Raw genomic sequence first — 17,262 nt, forward strand, 5'->3', positions numbered from 1 at the left:
TTATAAAGAAACATGATTTATTTAGAGTTTAGTACACTTCTTATGAAAATTGTGTGAGCCTGTTCTATTCTGAATGAAGCATACAATAAAATATATTTTTTACAGATCTCTGCAGCACAATTACTGGTTTCATTATGTCCCCTAGTTATTCAGTCCTTACCTTTCAGGGTTTTGTGTGCACAGCTATTAAAGGAATGCTTTTGCCTTAATGAATTAACATGAAATTCACAATGTATGATGACTAATTGAAATGTCTTTTCTGGTACAGAAAAAGTTTCTTTAGTGTTCTATTTTACAGTTTTATATTAGACATCTACATACATCATCACAACACCCCCCAAAAAAAGGATACCCAAAGTCTAATGTCTTTTAAAGAACAGTCTCACACGATGATTAACAAAGCTTTTTGCTAGAGTGCAAATTTTCTTCATTGTTTTCTACCTCCAAGCACATACTGCTGAAATCTCAATACTATTTTAAAAGGAAAGAAATGCGCATTTCCTTTCCATGCTTGTCTCTTACTATAAATTTAAACCTTTAGAGAGTTACAGTAGATGCCACTCATTTACAACCTCTTGTTACCCAGCAGAACGTTTTTATGTGGACGTTGTAAATAACGGTTCAATTTTCAACATGTACACAAAACAGCAATATTAAACAGTTGTAGCAACATGCCATGGTTAAAATTATGGTTAAACATAACCATAATCCTCTAATAAACAAAGTGGGTGAAAAACCAAAATGAAGGCATACACAATATATAAAGCACAGTATATAAACCAAAAATACACTAAATGTTTTTTTATGAGTAAATAAAAATAGTGCTTTACCATCTCAGGTGAAAATGAGCAAATTTAAAATTGTCCAATGTGTTGTTTTGTACGATTTTAGTAATATAAAAAAACTCAACACATAATGTATAAAACTATCAGGACCCAAGAAAGGAAGAGTATATTAAACTGTCTAAAAATTAACATATATAGAACAAAATGATGACTTACTCACAATCACTGCTGATATACATAAGCTGCACAATGTAGACTGCTACTTGCAATAAATCTGATGTCCCACCTCTCAGTTTTTATACATACGGTAGGTGCACCATCCATTTTAACAGGCCTAGTATTTCGTCTTGCTTTTTAAGTCCTGGGTTCTAACAGAACCTCAAGAATGCAAATTGTACTGAAAAAGAAAGAGGTCCACATTTTTAAAAGCAATTATATAGAATTCAGAAATTACAACATAAAGCACATGTACAACGATCCTGCTGCTACACCTCAGAAGAGACTTTAGTCCCTTAAAAATCCTAAATAAGCTATTAGCAATCTGCAGTAGTTAACATCTGCTGAGTTACGAGTTCCTTCGAGTTGACAGGAAGAGACTGGTTTCCAAGAAGATGTTGCAAATAGAGAACTGTATTTTTCAGGTCTGCTAATTAGTGGCATTCACTGTACCTTCACAGAAAATGGGAACAAACTTTGCTCTAGAGCAAAAAACTTTGAAACATTTTCAATCTATAAACCAAACACTTTCTTTTTCTTATTTACTCTTCAGCTTGTGTTCTTTAAGAACTCTTTTCACCACAGATAATTCTAATGTGTTCAATGAAACTGAACATGGCCTTTTTGTGTGTACAAATGTAGCAAAGCTACCTGCCTGCTGCTGTCAAGGTGTTTCTTTCTATGTGACACTATGTGAAACTTTAAGTAGTAATAAGATTTGTCAACCAAATAAGGCCATGGTTATTGAAAACAAAGATCATCTGAAGTTCATGTGGACAGTTTCTTATCCCAAACAAAAAAAAAGCATATTAATTGAACAAATCTGCAAGTAGCAGATGTCTGGCAAAAGATAATTCTGGCTTTGCCACTTTATTCAAAATTTTATGTTTAAAAAAAATTAAGTTTCAATTCTAAAGGCATTATGCTCAGGCTAAACAAAATATCCACACAAGCTTGCCAGACAACCACTGCATCCTTATTGCAAAAAAGCCCTTTTATATAAGACTAGGTAGTGTATCAATAAGGTTTAATCCACGTGTGAAAAATACTGAGTGTCAGACACCACCCTAAGAATCCACAAAAAAGACATTCAAATGAATTCTATACATATTAAAAAGGTATTTCCCAAATATACCTTTGATCACTCATTTATATGAAAGTGTGCCACATCCTGTTTGTGTTAGTCCAACCTGTCAGGAGACTCATACAGAATACATTAATTTGTTGTCAGGGAGTGTTTATTGTTATCCTTTTGATAGTAGAAGCCGGAAGTAGCTCCCCTTAAAAATAAAAAAAGCTGCTTGAAGCTGGTTATTGGAATGTTGTTGCTTAAGTCAACACTGAGGCTGCTGGTATCCATTTTGCTTAATAATACATCATGAATTTCTTCCGTCATCTCAGAATTTAGTATGAAGCCGTTAGGTATGTAACCTGCTTCTGAAGGCTTTTCAACAAGCACTTCAGCCACTGTAGTTGGTAAGTATTGCATGAACAGGGCAGCCACCAAGCCACAGCATGACTGATGCTCTTTAAAGAAAGAGCTTGACAGCTGTACCAGGGATTTATGAGTGGTTGCACTGTGGCTTTGGTGGCTATGTTTAGTATTGCTGTGGAGGCATGATGGGAAGGAACAGCAGATCTGCTGAGTAGCTCTGCTGTACGCAGACACAGTGCTCAGGAGTGGTGTTTGATGTCCCCTTCACATGTAACGCTGCCTGTGAACCCAGTTAGTCTTTATGCAGTGTCTGGTGGAGATGAAGATAGAGTGGTTTCTTTGTCAGAAGATGGAGTTTCTTTCTTTTGAAGTCCGTTGGCTTCTTGTACCTTTAGGAGTCAAACGAAAAGGTCAGTGTGGGTGACAAACTTACATACCTGTAGACACAACCAACTAGAATCAATACATGCATCTGAAACAAAAACAAAAATCGGACTTCGCATTCAAACCTTCAAAGATACTGCTTTGCAAATCTCTCGCAATTCTACAAATTAACCTCAGTCCAAGTCCTGCTTATTAAATCCCTTTCAATTACTTTTTGTTAACCTTTATAATCTTTTTATTCATATCCATAAATAAAGTTTATCCATAAACCTTCAACTCATTTACTATGGTATGACACTATTTGACAGTTTGACAATATTATAAAACCTTTAAAGCCACCCGCAAGATATTTCATTGGTTACTGTTACAGAAAACAAACATAATGCTAATTACTCAGCTCAACACAAAAGAGATGATATACTGTACAATAATGCAATACCTGAATTTATACAAGAATACCAAAATATTCAGGAAACCAGCAGCTACTCTCAATCCCACAAGTATACATCAAAAACATTTGCTCCCACATTTTATGATTTACAGTACTGTAACTTAATGCCAAAAAAACCTACACAACACCTGAAACAAGCAATTAATGCGAAACACAAAAAAACAGCACAATTCAAGGCATGCATCCCAACAATGATAACAGGGACCTTTTAAAGGCTTTTAACTCCCACCAATACCTGAGGCATTTGAAAAATATCACTGCTGTATTCAAACTACTGTACAACTAAAATACAGTACAAAATATATTTTTTTATGTGTTTGAGAAGTGATACTTCATGGTTTCAGTGCATTCAGGAATGACATTTTTTACATATATGCTGTAGTGCAACTTTATATTTTGTCAAATTAAAATTAAATAATTGCATGGCAAAAAAGGGATTATGGCTTTGATTGACACTTTTTGACTGTTTTGGGTTTCATTTCTAAAGTCATTGTATACTAGCAACGACATAGCTTTGTATAAATACACATTTTAACTGCAATTACAAATTATTCCACTATCCTAGAGGCTGCAAATCATACATTATGAGTGCAAAACATAAATAAATTACAATTACCCAACTCAATACCCACCAACTGTTGACAATACCTAACAATTACCAAACTTTTAAAATATTTTAAAACTCACTAACAATCAGGTTATTGAGACCGAGTTGATATTATTATTATTATTATTACTATTATTATTATTATTATAACATGAATTGGCAGCTCTCATACTGAAGTGCTCTCAGTGCTGCTGCTCTTGAATTGACTCATACCACAGATGTTCATGTTTTAATGTCTTCCTCTTTCTCTAAAATGGCCAGCTGCCATATCACTCTGGAACTCACAACTGCAAGTGACTGAAGCTAAGCAGATGTGAGCCTGGTCAGTACCTGAATGGGAGACTCCTGCGAAAAACTAAGGTTGCTGCTAGAAGAGGTGTTAGTGGGGCCAGCAGGGGGAGCTCACCCTGCAGTCCATATCGGTCCTAATGCCCCAGTATAGTGACAGGGACACTACTGTAAACAGGCGCTGTCCTTCGGATGAGACGTAAAACTGGGGTCCTGACTCTCTGTGGTCCTTAAAAATCCCAGGGTGTTTCTTGTAAAGAGTAACCCTGTAACCCTGGAGTCCTGGCCAAATTTCCCATTGGCCCTTACCAATCATGGCCTCCTAATAATCCCACTCTATGAACTGGCTTCATTACTCTGCTCTCCTCCCCACTGATAGTGTGGTGAGCATTCTGGCCCACTATGGCTGCCGTCGCATCATCCAGGTGGATGCTGCACATTGGTGGTGGTGAAAGGAAGACCTCCATTACCTGTAAAGCGCTTTGAGTGGAGTGTCCGGAAAAGCACTATATAAGTGTAAGCAATTATTAATTATTATTTTTAAAACACATAACTTTCTCCTTGCAGTTTGGTGCTGGACGTAAGAATCACGGGCCTCTCATTCCTGAGGAACAAGGTGCCGGAACGAACGTGAACTTTCTTTGTGAAATGGCACTTACAGTTCTATAACAATGGGACCAGGTTTGATCTCATCCATTTCCATGAAGGCAAAACATTTTGTGCTGGTAAACCTTTTCTTGGGTTTGTAGTGCTTAAATTCAAAGAAAATAGCTGCCCCTGAAACACAGGTCAAGGACATAAATGAATTTCAGAATCCACTGTATGACAAACACCTGCCCAAGCAAAATCATCTCTTCAAAGCTGAAACATGGATATGCATACCTTACTTTAGGAATGTTTGTTTTCTAACATTTTCCATATAATGAAACAATACTCCCAGTGGTATATATATATTCAATTTAAAAAACATGCTTATAAAATGTGACAGTTGTATAAAACTTTTTAAATCTATGCCAAGATGTGTTTATGGACATATTTAAAGAGCTAATATAGCTGGGTACATTCAATACAGTACAAAAGAAACTAGAAGTGAAAAGTAAATACCTTTAGGAAGTTTCTCAATATGTTTCTGAATTTCTACGTCCACATTAAAATGAATGTATGTGTCTTCTTTTCTGGAAGCCACTGGGGTATCTTGGACTGGGTTCAAATCGATGCCATTTAGATCTACAGTGAAACAAAACATTAATCTTGTCTGGTGTTTAGTAAGATAAAATGCCATGAGCAAAGGAACTTTATCTTTATCCAGGCACAACAAATCATTATTAATAATAAGAGTGATATGAGTTGGGGGGTACACTAGTTATATCAACATTGTATATTAAATAGCAATCAATATTCAGTATGGGACTGTAAAAAATGAAAACTCGTGGGATGGCTCACTCAGGATACCTGCTTAGGACTGGAGATCTATGCAATTTGCATATCTCCTGGTTACATTGTGGGGTTGCAACACAAGGAACACAAGGAAGTATGCTGATAAGGCAGAGCTGGGGCACGAAGATGGTCTAAGAAGACAAGTGGCATAGGGATAGTGTGACAATCTGGCCCTTGGCTTCTGTATCCTGATTAAGAATCTTCTCTATATTTTAAAGAGGTCCTTTAAGTGGCCAGCAGGTAGTATTTGAGGAATTCCATTGCTCACTTCAACAGCAGGCCTCTTTCTCAACTTCTGCATACTTGAGCTCTCTAGGGAGAAGGTTTCTGCTGAGATAGATAGCAGGATGGTATGATCCTTCTCTCATTTGAGACAAGACTGCACTGAGGCCTCTCTCAATCAGTCTGTAAGTAGAACTATTTCATAAAGTGAGGCACTGCTCACTACAGGTTCGGAACACAGGCTGACTTGGCCTTTGAGGTCAAATGACTGGTGTTTGGAGCCATTTTCTTTGTGAGGTCTGTTAGGGCACTTGCACTCTCAGAACACTGGGGAATAAACCTTTTATAATAGGATGTGGACTTGGTCCTTTGTTTTAGGGGTTAAACTTTTCTGTATTGCTCTAATTTCTTTCCAATTGAGGGTGAACCTGATCATTGCCTACTTCATACCCCAGATATTGAAGCCCGGTTTACTCTTCAGGGGGTTCACATGAAGTCCTGCTTTTTTTTTCTAAGCTGTGGGTTAACGTCTGGCCGTACTTCAGATGTGTGTCCAATTCTTCACTGAAGATAACCAGATCGTCAATGAAGCCCATGAAGCCCATGTGCAACCACAAAAGGTTATGATCATCCATTAAACATGGAAGAGACTCCAAGCAATCAAAAGGGCAGGACTTTGTACTGTATAGCCCAGTAGGGGATTCAAAAGCTGGTTTGGGGTTTGCATGAGGTGACAAGGGTTCAGGGAGGTCAAATAGCACAAGTTTCCCAGCCTTTCCAGGAGGTCATCCACTCTGGACATGGGATATGCATCCAATTTGAAGACCACATTCAGTTTTCAGAGGTCATTACAAAAAAAGCCATGTTCAATCGGACAACAAAAACTAGAGCAGGGAATGTTGCACGGCTTGATGATGTCTAGCTGCAATATTTCCTCAATTTCCTGTTGCACTTATTCTCCTCTGGAATTCTATACGGTGGCATGCAAACAAGACTCCTGGGTGAGTCTCAATGCTACGTTCAATGATCTGGGTTCTCTCAGTTCAATTTTTTTTAAAAAACAGCAGCACTCTGCTGGAGAAACAGGAGGAGAATGTTTCTCTCACCCCAGTGCATTCATTAACCCCAGAAAAGGAAAGATGCTTTAGTTAAGTCTGGCTCTCTCCAGACCTTTAACAAATTTACATGATAAATCTGTTCTTCTTCCAATCCAGCTCGTAAATCATATAGCTGACAGGGCCAATTTGCTCAGTTACCTCATAAGGTCCCTACCAATGGACATGTACTTTACATCTGGGGGTAGAAAGAAGCAGTATCACACTATCCCTAGTGTGAAACTGTCATGTCTGTGCCTGTAGGCTGTAGTATATGTTTGTCTCTCCTAAGCCTTCTTTAAACAATTTTATGAGAGGCATGACCTTGGCCTCATAAAAGGAAGAGGACATCAAAAGGCAACTGGGCCCTGGAAGATTTTCTCAAGACGGTTTCTGTGCTCTGTTGGTCTCTCGTTGCAATCTATTGGTCTCCTATTGCAATGCAACTGACTTAACCAGGGTTTTGATAACATCATCCATTTTTAAAAAATCATCTAGCCACTAGGGAACGATCCCGTTGATAACACCACTTGTGACAAGCTGGCCTTGGCCTCTGTATATATATTTTAAAGTGGTCCTTTAAGTGGCTTTCAGATCAACTCCTGTTTTCCACAACCTAGTCCCACTGGTATAAGGAAAGGAAGATTATTTTCTCTTTTCTATAGGCTGGACTTTTGATCCACAGTTACTAAGAAACAAATGCGTCTTTTTAGCATACAATCATGCTGCTAGAGTATCAGAACTAACGCCCTTTAGCTTTGCAGCTTTTTTTTTAATTCTTAGAAAATAGAGAACAGCTGCCCATGGTTAGAATATCCATGTGAATTATTCTCCTACTCGATTACGCATGTGGACATTCTTTCAACACTGGGTAGAGGTTGGAATTGATAGAATATTCAGATCACCCTCTTGTGGCCACAGAAGGAATTACTGTCTGCGTTGCCACAGGTAGAGAGAGGAGGAGGTGAATCAGACTGAGAAGTAGAACTACTCCGATGAATTCAGTTCTCAAACCAGAAAAAAAGAATATGATCATACCTTTGACACTAACTGTTATGTAGGGATCGATGCATTGTCCTGCATCCTTGAGTCCAATCTTTTCAATTTTTATTGTAAGTAATGTCATTCCAGGTTCTGAAGGTAACCTTGGCAACAGCGTACCTGATGAAACAATATTTTTATTTCAACAGCAAGAAACATCATGTATACAGAGTTCCATGGTGATCTGGCAGAATTCCATAGCCTAAAAAGCTTCTCTATTTTAAAGTTACACTCCAAACTACATAGAAACTAATATATAATTACAAATGTTACCATGAAGGTGAACAATGGATGAAAAACAGTAAGAAATGTTCATCTGAAGTGCTTTTTGAGTTAAAAACACAAAAAAATGTTGTACATGAAAACAACAGTACCCTCTTTTAACACAAGTTCATTACAACTACAATACAACATCCATATTTTCTGGACAGTGAATACCAAAGTTTTTCAAACTGTATATTAGATCTGTTGCAATTAGGATCTACTGTAGGTCAAACGTATAAAGCAAATAGTCTAGGGTAATATTATGAGAAATGACTAAACAACAAAAAATAAATATATTTTAGCAAATGCTTAACAGTATTACTGTACCTTGAAAAGCTGTGAATGTAGCAGGCAATGAGGAAAGTGTTGAAGCCATGCACAGGACCAACAGAAAAGGGTGTGAAAGAAATAATATGTATTACAAGCAGCACACCACTGACAAGCAACACAACACTGACAGGGCGAAAAAACAAAGCATGTGGCTAAATGCACAACAGAAGGCAATCATACTTCTCACCAAACACAAGGCAGGCATGTCATTCTGTTAGTCTACCACAAGTAAATTAAAGAATACTGTACTTGTTTGGGGTTGCTATTTAAAGTTTACTTCCAGTATTCCACAAATCATTTTTTACACTTGTTAAAGTCATCAAGAGTGCTCCTTTCCTAATTGCAACCTTTGTAAAACCCCTGTCTTGTTAATTACTCAAATTACAGGCTGCATAAAACGCATAAAACGATAACAGCACAATTTGAACACTGACTTTACCCGGAACTCTAGAGGGGAAGGAATCAGATGAGCCTGACCCTGCTGCTACATCATCCTCTTCTTCCACTTCCAAATTCTCTTCCTCGCCAGGGGCTAGAATTTTCCTAAAAATAACAGTAATAACAATAACAATACATACATCCATTTTGCTTGTTTTGGAGTCTTAAGTAACATACTGTATTTTAAACTTAGGTGTCGATTGTACTCTTTATAAGTTGCTTGAGCTTAGACACTTTTGTGAGAGAAAACAGTACATCTGTATGTAGATAACTAGCAAACAGAGGAATAAATCCTGTGGGAAATGACTAAATTCCTTCCAACAGGGAAAGGTAATTCAACAGAGCAGATATGGCTCTGGATTTTATTTTCCTAAAGAACACCCTTGTGGAATGACATTTAATGAGGCTCAGCCATAAAGATCATTTGGCAATAACAAAAGTATAAACAACAAGTAAAATACAGCATTTAAAATAATTTCGTCTAGACAATGCCATTAGGCCAAAATGCAATCAAACGTGCTACATACATTTAAAATATACATTTTTCTCAAAGTAAAAAGGTGTGTTTAATTTGTAATTATTTAAAAAGTACATAAAATCAATTAATTTGAAGCAAAGGGATATCTGCTGAAAATATATTGGGACAAGGTTTCTATTAAAAAATAAACAGTTTTACCAGACACGCCTAACTATTTATAACAGCTTTTACAAAGCGGTAGAAAATGACAGATAAACACAAATGCTCTCTAGTTTATGTTACTAAACATAAATTACATTGTAACTACAGTAATACATAATTATAAATGTTATCATAAAGGTGAATTATGACTGAGGAAAATTGTAAGAAGTTTGTGTCCAACTGAAGAATGTTGTGTGTTGTTCCTAAATGAAGGCGGCTCACAGCCAAAACTTTGTGTTTCTTTTTTTTTTAACTTTTCAGCCTGGAATTAATCTTGTTCCATTTGTCTGGTAATACAATATATAAACTTGTATGGTTAATATTTCATACTGAAAAGCTCTAAAATGCAACAAATGAGTATTAGAACCAAAAGCATTTGCTGAATTTTAAATATCTCTCAACATACTGTACATAATATATACAGTACAAGTTATATTACTTAATATAAATGGTTGGGTTTGACAGAATAAAGTCTAAGTGTATTGAGCTGCTTGAAATAAAAACTAATTGATATAGATAAGAAAGTTAAAAATTGACTGTTTGAATGTGAACATCATACTCTTACAATGTTTGGGTCTCTTCTGAAAAAAACATGGTTCTCACAAACTGATAATAGCAGCCTTGAAAACTGCTTTAATTCACCTTATGGGAAAGAAGAATCCAGTAAGGGTCAAGGAAGTGTGTAAAGTAAATGATGCACCACATCACAAAATCATAATTTGTTTCCATCAATTTTCTGAATGTAAATTACCACACCCTACAGATATTTAGTGTGCAAAGTTTTTGATCATCAGACCCTGAGAGAGCCACAATCCAGCAGATTTTATAGGTCACCCTTGAAATCATCGGATTGTAATGACTTGGAACATATGCGAGTTGTGAATTAATTTAATAAGTTAACCCATTCAAGTTAGTCCAACACTGTGTAGCCTTAACACTAGCTAACTGTGTTAAGACTACACAGTGTTGGTCTTTTGTTTCAAATGTTCTCTAAACTCAGCAAATTAACTGAACAAATCACCTACTTAAATGGTAAGAGTCAAAACATTCCAGGTGCATAAAAAATTGGCTTTAAGGCTGACACATTAAACCTGCTGTTCTGCATCACTCCAGGACCCAGGTCAGCCAAAACTACAGTAAATGCCACTCTAATTAGAGGAAGAATGGTTCCACTAGCTGTCCAAAACACGATATCAAACAGTTCTGAGATATTTAAATGGATGGCCTGTAACTCAGAGAGTTGATAATGCAGCAGAGGCTCTGTCATATGTGCAAGAGACAATGACAGCATTAAACACTAAATAAAGAGAAACTTTTTAATCAATTGTAGTGTAGCTGCATACACTAGCAGCTGACTGGGTGAAGTACAATTCCCCGTGCTGTAATTTATATATGTGTGTACCTGAGTGAACAGAGCATGTAATGTAATACATGTATATGTTTTATTATAGTAGCTAACGGTGTGCTTTTATAGATCTTTTTCCCGGATACCAGAACACCAAATGATTGTTAGCTGTAGAAAAATTAACAAAGCAGTCCCCATATAACACTGCTAAACCTACTGGTTTTACAAGCATTAATCACCACAGTTAAGCTAATTTAAGATAACTGTTTCCACAGATTTGATATAATTAGTCTGTGACACCAGCCACAACATTTCTACGAGTGATTATGCATCTTCCTTGAAAACAATTGCAATGGAGCATGTTGGTTTAAAAATGTGAACAGAAAAGCACGGAAATAAAAGCAAAGTACACACTGAAACTTATTTTACCTTAATGGCACAGGCTGCACATCAAAGGGAAAGTCTTTGTTATAAGTAAGAATATTCTTAATGACTGTTAACAAAGAGAAGAAAAAAAGAGATCAATAAAAAAGTTTGATCCTTACATAAAGCAGAGTATAGAGTCAGTAATCTAAACTTTCTCCTATACCACCACTATGAAACTTGATAAAACCTTTTACCATTTACCTTATTTCTTTTTTTGACCGTGCAAGGGTTTAGTGTTCTTCACTGGGCCCCACCTTGCTTTTACTAAGAGTTCACTGTGCTTCATTACATTTTACTCTGCTACATTACTCTCGTAAGACTAAAGATACACTAACATACTAACAAAATTTAATCTGGTCTCTGCATCAGACAGGTAATTTCAACAGCCGCTTCCAAATCAGAAATAGTTTAATTTGAGTTTGAATAATTTGAATTTGAATAATTTAAACACAGCTTGGTGTTATGTTGCAAAGGAACAAGTAATAGGTTTATTCCATGCTGAAAAAAAAGAAGAAAGAGAACACAACGTTTCGGCCGTGGAGCCTTCTTCAGGTGGCAAGAAGGCTGAAGAAGGCTCCACGGCTGAAACGTTGTGTTCTCTTTCTTCTTTTTTTCAGCATGGAATAAACCTATTACTTGTTCCTTTGCAGCCTAGGCATGCTGACGCAGCTACCCACCTGAACTACTTGGTGTTATGTTGTTTACATTGTAAGAAAAACAGTATATTAAGGAGAGCCTTTATGACTTAATTGTGAGAAATGATATGATTTTCCAGTCCAGTGCCAGTTTATCACTGATTGCCACTGAAACCAAGTGTGCAATCTGAAACATATTCAGTCTGACACAGTTGTGGCTAGGAGAACAACATCTGTCAAATTCAGTTAGAGCTTAAATTCTGAAGACAAATCAGTGCGATTAATAAAACTTTGGGGTGTTCATCAAAATAAAACGATAAAACAGGGCACCATATCACAAATGCTCTACAGTTAAAAACATCTGATGATAACATTATCAGAACTGGCATCCAGCAAATCCTTTGCCACAGTGGAACCTATTCTTGTAACACAAGCCTGAAAATATTCACAATGCATGGGTCAGATTTTGTATTTGCGGCTGCATCTACCTGCTAAAGCCAAAAAATGCACACACAAATATGGTATTCATTCACACCCTTTAATCAGCCTACGTAAACATTTCTTGATCTCCAGATCCTAGGTTGGACATTAAGATATACATACTGGGTTCCAGTTTCTTTAGATCTTCCAGCTTGAACTCCTCTTGGGACTGGGTACACTGATGAATATGAAAAAGATAAACATGATGTCAAGTGTAATCTGTCATAACCTCACATCAGTAAAGCATAATGCAGATGAAAGTACTGTAGCAGCAACACTGTTTAACAGAGCTCAACAATTAATTGAAATGCTTACTTTGACAAAGAAAAAGCAAAACAGGAATGTGCTTAATATTTTTTTTTTTAATCCTTGCAATTCAAATGTTCAAAGAGTAGATACGTTATTGTCCACTAGATAGATAAGACTTTATTGATCCCGTAGGGAAATTTATGTAAATTTTCACTACTGTGAAAATTTGTCTTTGGCTTCTCCCATAAAAGTAGAAAACACATAAGCGAAACATTAAAGTCACATAAAATCACACAAAGTACATGAACACAACAACAATATAAAATAAATAAATAAATTGATAAATGGGTGGTGAGGGAACTATATTTAATCTATATACATTCTTGAGCAGCTTTACAAGGGACAAAGGACATTTTATAAATGTTTATTATTTTCTACATGTTTATTTAGTTTAATGTATTAAACTAAAATACAAGACTTCCCCTGGACAGGATCCAACCCCATCACAGGTAAGTGTGGTAGCTCTACAAAGGTGGTGGCAATGGCACCTGACCTGACTTACCATCAGATGATAACATCCACACCATCCGCTGTTGCAGTAAAGCCCATGCCATTATTTTGGGTCCCAACCATCCTGACCACAAATTGTTCTACCCTCTTAGCTCTGGCAAGCAGTAGCATGCCATTATAGCACGGACCATTAGGCTTATGAAAAGCTTCTACCTATACCAGTGCGCATCATTAACATTCAACTGCATAATGCCTGAGGATTCAATGCACCTCTGCACTCTGCACTTTTTACTTGTATTTATTGTCATGTGCATTTAATGTTCTGTGCTATCCACTGTATAGTATTGTGCTTTGTTGATCTATCATTATTTGCCATTATTTACTGTTTTGTACTGTGCACATGGTGTGAAAGTGTTGTGTATTCTACTGTGCCTTCCCTGAGAGAACAGCACTAATGTTCTGCATTGCCTATAGTAATTCAACACAGCACCAATTCGGAACAGTAGGAGCAACAGAAGAACAAATGTTGACATATACCCAAAACATCCCATGCATTGGTAGTGTTATAAGCTCCATCAAACCCAGTGGTCTGATAAGACTTTGCTACTGCCAGCTTGTTTGAAGCTTAGCGAGGTCCACAGGAAGATGCCTAGCCTCTAAATTCAGTCAATGCTTGAAACACATCTTCCTGGAATGGTGTTCCAGGATGCACCTATTAAAAATATGCTTATCCTCTGAGCCAAGACAATTGACAATTGCGGAAAAAGAGTAATTACCTGCAAGGCTGCACTTCGCATTTCAAGGCATGTTGCAAGCTTTCCTAATGTTTTCTAAAAAAAGACAAAACAGACCAAAACTGTAATCATCCTGAAACAAAAGAACATGTTTTCTCCTAAATGAGAGAATATTTTAGTTCTACTTCATTAATAGACTTTAAGTATGAGCTCCTTAAATATATATTGTAGTTCCTAGTATCTCTGTTGTTTTTATGTTTTCCTCCTCCTTTTTCACTAAAAAAACCGCCAATCACAAAAATACACATAAACAAAAAGCAATAATCTGTACACAAAAATTAATGACTTGATGGATTTTTTTGGAAAAAATAAAAGGGTACTTAGGAATTTAAGTTAGAAAATCTTCATGTTTATCCTATGTTGATGCAAACAACAAGAAAGAGGAATAAAGAGGTGTATTAAATAAATATTTTTTTTGAAAAAACAATCTCATGCAATAGTGACAATACTCCTTTTGAGTGATCCGTACAAGCAAACATGATTCTTGAATAGAAACATTCCATTTACAGTAAAATATTTATTAGCTTTTCACCACATGTTCAAAGGCTGAAATCCCCATTAGTAACTTAAACTCATTTTAAGATCTTAAATTACCAGCAAGACACGGTCAAACCAAAAAATCTTTCTTTGATGCTAAGGCTGCATTAATATTAATTAATCATGCCTTTGTAAAATTCTCTGTCCAGCACTGATCTGGGCAGAATGGGACATTAGATGTACAGTATTAGAATGCTACTGGTACAGTACAGTATGTCTAATTCAATGCTAAAAAAATGGAAGACAATAAACAACTGAATCACATTTTCTAATTTCAGCCTGAGACCTTCCTTTCAGCCTGGACAAACCTTTACCCGTTCCTTTGCAGCCTACGCATGCTGACGCAGCTCCCTTCTCAACCTTCTTATGTAAAAACATGTTCATTTACAGCCAACAAGAGTCATCAAACCCATCTCTGAAGCAATAGTCATACTGTACTAGCTCCCCCCAGTTCCCTGTCACTGTTTGAGAGAATTCCCATTATGTTCTGGGAAGCGTTAGCTCCCTTCCAACTCAGTCAGCTTAGTGTCTGCTTTCACATACACCTACCAAAGGATTTTCTACATGAAAGACGTACAGTAGATTAGAGGAAAATGAAAGCGGTGGTTGCTCTGATGATCCTTTCTGGATGTTTCAAGTCATTTGTGAACAGTGCTGTTCTGTCATTATAGGTTAGGAGCCGAACCTCAGAGGGATATGCCAGGCGATTCAACTGGCAGGCGCAATAAGACATTACCATCATACCTTCTGATCTTCTGTGAAGTCCGATGAATTGGAGGGGGACTGAACTTCTTTCTGAAGCTGCCTGGCAAGACTGATTAAACATAACAATATAAAACAATATATTTTTTTTAAACGCATGTCCAAGTGCTCTGGTTTGTTTCCACAGTCCAAAGTCATGCTATACTGGTAAACTGGCCTCTCTAGACTTGGCACTTGTGTGTGAGCCCTGTGACAAACTGGCATTCCATCCAGATTGTATCCTGTTTTATGTCCTGTTCACTGCGACCCTATTTTTGACTAAGCAATTCCTGAAAACGGATGTTTTTTTTGGTTTATTTATATCCATTTTTATTCCAGCTAGCACAAACAAGGTTATCAGGGATAAAAAAATACACTGAAATATATATGTTTCAAATGTGTATGTATAGATTTTTTTTCTGACAAACCTCCTACCTTATTTTAAAAACAAACCCATCTGTTTGAGTTCCTCACAGATAAGTTCGCTATTTATTGATCCCACGCCCCCTCGTGGGCTAAGAATAAATCATTTTAAACTAAGAGCTGGGTTTGCTCCAACGTGTAGTTTTGAAGTGGCGCACACCCACATTTATAAATGCACAACAAGAATGCGGTATTAAAGTGACATTTTATTTCCCAAAACCATGTAGATTCCAAGACCAAACACAGTTTACAAACTGAGTAGCTATTAATCTTACTCCTGCCAACACTGCAGGGATTCTAAAGGTCAAGACAAACCGGCAATCCACTTGTAATAAATAAAAAAAAGCATGAGTTCAGAGTTAGCCTCATATTTCAGTTCTGAAACTATCGTGCCAGTACCTCTTCCTGACAGCATAAGACCTTTAAAGGCTCAACTAACCTAAAAAAAATCCATCCAGGGATGAGGAATCTGAGATTTTAAATAATTTGTTTTACCACCATACGGCACAGCGCTACATTGATAGTACAGTCCAGCCACAGAAGGCAGGGTGAAAATAATGACATATCCATCGAAGCTCCACCCAAAACAACGAGAGGGTGTGGTTGACAATACTGTTGATCTGTTTGAACGGAATTACTAAATCCTGTGTCCCGTCCAATTCTCACTGCATCTTGCAGAATAATAAACATTAATTTTAGACATATCTCTAGCAAAACCGATATATTGTTGAAAGTTTTTCAATTAATCCATTATTCTGCAATGGTGTTAAAAATCATTTTGTTTCACCTACCCCTGTTGCTAGTGCTAAATGCAGCAAAGCGAAATTGAACAGTTACTTTTATGACCCTCAGATGCTACCTTGGTTACAGGACGATCGTGACCAGCTAAGGTGCCTGTATCTTAAGTAAAATAATGAGAGAAAAAACTAAGAATAACCGCGGGATTGACACCAACTGCCTCAAATCCTGCTTACTGCAGATGCTTCACGAAGTAAAACATACTGGTTTAGTTCGTCTATATTCATTTCATTATGCAACCCCCCACACATCTCCTGTTATTCGTCACATTAAAATGTTTTCAACTTACATTTGGTATTCATCAATTGCTTCCACTAACTGTCCCCACGAATCAAAGTCCGTGCCTTTTTTAAAACTCGCGTGCCATTTCTGGATAGTCTTATTCACATCTGACATTTTGACAAGTTGGTGTCGCAAAATACGTTTCAAGTTAGCATTGTAGATGGGTTCGAGCTTCCTCTTTGCATTATCGTGTGCCAGGTATAGGCATTCAGGCTAACCGGTGCTACCAACACCCCACACTGACCAAGCCCTTCTGCCTCTCAACCGAACCGTCAGCATGGAAAAGGAAGTTCCGCCTCCACAAATGTATCCAGCGAAGCGCCGTGTTTAAAGAAACAGTGGTGAAGAAATAGCACTTCTGCAGTTTTGCA

The 17,262-nt window shown here is 37.0% G+C and overlaps 1 protein-coding gene across 2 annotated transcripts; it reads right to left on the reverse strand.

Annotated features, from left to right (window-relative positions):
* aida (axin interactor, dorsalization associated) lies at positions 1–17,223 on the reverse strand. 2 transcript variants are annotated; one of them, XM_015351206.2, is made up of 11 exons: positions 16,899–17,223; positions 15,392–15,461; positions 14,093–14,146; positions 12,681–12,735; positions 11,446–11,509; positions 8,994–9,097; positions 8,552–8,560; positions 7,958–8,080; positions 5,271–5,393; positions 4,826–4,943; positions 1–2,825 (listed from the first exon to the last, which is right to left on the reverse strand). In XM_015351206.2, exons 1-11 carry the CDS (start codon positions 17,003–17,005, stop codon positions 2,729–2,731), a joined length of 924 nt encoding a protein of 307 aa, XP_015206692.1. In that variant the 5' UTR covers positions 17,006–17,223; the 3' UTR covers positions 1–2,728. The 2 variants fall into 2 exon arrangements, with proteins under 2 accessions (XP_015206692.1, XP_006625991.1); XM_006625928.3 differs by lacking the exon at positions 8,552–8,560 and having other exon boundaries at positions 16,899–17,221.
* Between the last annotated feature and the right edge of the window lie 39 nt (positions 17,224–17,262).

This window comes from Lepisosteus oculatus, chromosome 2, assembly GCF_040954835.1.
Source record: "Lepisosteus oculatus isolate fLepOcu1 chromosome 2, fLepOcu1.hap2, whole genome shotgun sequence".
Lineage (NCBI taxonomy): Eukaryota > Metazoa > Chordata > Actinopteri > Semionotiformes > Lepisosteidae > Lepisosteus > Lepisosteus oculatus.